The 3,135-nt window shown below is 50.5% G+C and overlaps 1 protein-coding gene across 1 annotated transcript; it reads left to right on the top strand.

Annotated features, from left to right (window-relative positions):
- Window positions 1–314: 314 nt before the first annotated feature.
- On the top strand, window positions 315–2,398 carry LOC133055061 (secretoglobin family 2B member 20-like). Its single transcript, XM_061140535.1, has 3 exons — window positions 315–381; window positions 899–1,083; window positions 2,297–2,398. The coding sequence occupies exons 1-3, from the start codon at window positions 315–317 to the stop codon at window positions 2,396–2,398; spliced, it is 354 nt and encodes a 117-aa protein (XP_060996518.1).
- Window positions 2,399–3,135: the final 737 nt, after the last annotated feature.

Raw genomic sequence — 3,135 nt, forward strand, 5'->3', positions numbered from 1 at the left:
GGGTCACACAGAGTCAGACACAACTGAAGTGACTTAGCAGCAGCAGCAGCAGCAGCAGCAGGGGTCACTTAGACATGTCAGCTCCACTTGATCTTTGGCAAAGATAACCCTACTTGTCCTCCAAGAGTCCTGCTTTCAGAGTAGGATGGTTTTGCACAATAAACACCCCAAGGGCCATGGGAGCCACCTATGCCAGGACACTGGCCATAGGCCTGTGATTTTCCTGGGAGGGATGAGGGCTGGGCTTGGGGAGCTAGTGGTGTATAAAGCAGGCAAAACCCTGCCCTGAGCAGAGCACTCCAGCTGCTGCCATGATGAAGGGAGCACTGCTTGTGCTGGCCTTGCTGGTGACCAGAGAGCTGACCTTCAAGACGAGTGAGGGTAGGAAGGAAGGTCCAGATGGCCCTCTTGATCCTTGCCCGTTGTCATCTCACTGCATCTTTCCCAGTCCTGTCAAGCTGATTCTAGGGACAGGTTCCGAGGGCAGGTGGCAGATCAGTGCCCAGGAGTCCTGCACAAACTCCCTGGGGTTTTCAGTCTTTGAATGGAGGGGGTGGCATGGAGCTGGAAGGGTCATGATCCACGCACACCCTGGGGGATATTTTGTTGGGGGTAGTGGTGCTCGTTGGGAGGGAAGAAGCAGGCTGGTATGCTTGGGGGCAGTGGTCAAGGGCAGAGGGGTCTCCAGGCCTAGCCCCTCTTGCCGCTCCCTTCCGCTGGGAGTTCCTCATAGGGAAGGTTTTCTGTCTGGGATGTAAGCAGTCCTGGGAGAGGCCAAGTCTCTGTGGGAGGTGAATCTGGAAGCTTTGGATGTGTGGGTTCCTATCAAGTGGTGGGAAACAGGAATCTTCTCACCTAGTGATTCTTTTGACAAGATGTTTTCTGTCTCTGCCTTTAGTGGAAGCCTGCCCTGTGTTTTATGAAGGCCTTAGTGGTGTGATCCTTGGACTCCCAGATAAAGCATTGAATGAAACCTTGGATGCGATTGATGCTAATGAAGATGAAAAAGCAGCCGTTGAAAAAGTCCGGGATTGCTTCACTGAAGCAGGACCTGAGAACAGGTTTAATAACCTGAAATATAAGGTGACTTACCTTTACCCACACTTACCTTGAGAACTCACATGCAGCATAGTTCAGTATGCCACATGGTAATAGATCATTCAATCATGGCATGTGTGATAGACAGAGCTATAGACAAAGAAGCACATAAACCTTTTGCCCCAACCTGCAGCACCTGTAATATGCAAGCACAGTCCACCAGCACATCCAGCCTCTTGTTACCAAGTATGTCCATATCATGTCAATCAGCTTACACAGAATAGCGGACTACTGTCAGTGCACTAGGACAAGTGTCTTGACTTCTGTAATTTTCTTTTCTCACTGAGAGGAAGTAGCATTGGAGGAGTGGCACTTTAATATTTGCAGGAAATGAAACATTCAGCTCACACATGTGTAGCAGTCCTGTCATCTCTACTTTAAGAATATTTAAAAGGAGCCCCGGGTTTTAGGTCTCCTTTCAGCATGGGACTCCCTGGCTTTATAAGGTTTCTGACCTGTGGTCACATCACCTCTTCTTTATCCCTTTCTGACGGACATTGCTCTAGCACAGAGCCCCATTTCCACCGACATGTTCTCAGTGCCTACGAGCCAGAATTTCCACTCTGGTGTTTTGGCAACTGAATATCCTGGGGCAGTTTCTAGGTACGTGCAGCTACTCACTTGGACTAACAGTATCTCTTGAAGAACCACCTTTTGCTGTGGTTGTTTTTCTTGTGATATAGTATTTGAGATTTTGAACAGTCTCTGCATATTTTCCTCAAATTGTTAAATCATTCAAAAAGGAGAGGTTTGCCAAAATCCAGAGTTTCATGCACTAATAGAAGCTCCCAGGGCACAAGGGGTTGTTTACGACACCTGCATGCACATTCTGTGCCCCCAGCACACCTGAAAGAATAGGCTCAGGTGCAGAAGGTGTGACCCAAGCCCAGTCTCCAGCACCTTACTCCTCCTTCAGGACCAGTCCTGGCTGTTCCCTGCTGACCCTTGTCATCTCCTCCCCTCCCTGGCATGACTGGTGGCTCTGTCTCCCTCCTAACACTGGTGCCTGGGCTACTAGGGAGCCATCCTCCCCCTGGTGCCTGCTGGCAGCCCCTTCTCCAGTGGTGGGTCTGTGGGCAGAGGTTCTTGTTGGGGATGGGGCTGAGTCCCTGAGGGTGAGGCATGAGTTGATCCTGGGAGACAGGATAGCCCAACAGTGGGCTCAGGTCCTGTCCCTCCACCTCCTTCTCCCTTCCAGGTGTCCATCATCTTCAGTAACGATTGCACCGGCTATAAATTGTCTTCGGTGGTGAATGCTCTTATAGGATTGGTTTCCAGTCTGCTCTCTTTGGTGGGATAAGCTTTGCCAGGTGTGCCTGGTCTGCACTTGATCCTCCTGCCCTGTTCTCCTTCTGTTCCTGAAGCTGGAATCCAGACACCTTCCCCACCTGATGTGGCCTCTAACAGGCTGACTCTAATAAAATCACTGCAACATTGCTCATTGTGCCCAGCGTCTGTGTTCTCTTCAGGCAGGATGTGAGGCAGAAGGTCGTGAGTGATGGTGAGAAGTGATACATATGGGCTTGGGGAACAGGGTCAGACAGAACCTACACCCCGTCCCTGGCAAGCTGTGGGAGGATGGGCAAGGTTATTGTAACTTTCCAAGTCATTCTGTCATCTGCTACACAGAGATTTTGTGTGAAGATTAAGCAAAATAACAAATGTGTAACCTGTGACATCACCAGCCTGGCAGGATAAAATTGTTGTTTTGGGGCACAGATAACATAGGTCTCACTCTGGCCTTCAGCACAGTGGCAGAGTCTCCAGTCCCTCTGGTTATTGACAGGTGACTTCAGAGATGACCTAAGAGGGTCATCACTGGTCCCCTCTTTCTCCCAGTGGCATTCGCCATTTTCTACTTCTTCGGTGGGTGTCTATGAGGAGCCAGCATTCCTTCAGGGACACTAAGTGCCACTCCTGTTCTTGGTCCTGCACTGGGGACCAGGAACCCCAGCCCAGTGCCCTTCCGAGGGTGCTACAGGATCCTCTGAGATGTCTCCAGATCATAGGGACATTTGGTGACATCAGGGTGAAGAG

The sequence above is a fragment of the Dama dama genome, chromosome 4 (genome assembly GCF_033118175.1).
Source record: "Dama dama isolate Ldn47 chromosome 4, ASM3311817v1, whole genome shotgun sequence".
Taxonomy (NCBI): Eukaryota; Metazoa; Chordata; class Mammalia; order Artiodactyla; family Cervidae; genus Dama; species Dama dama.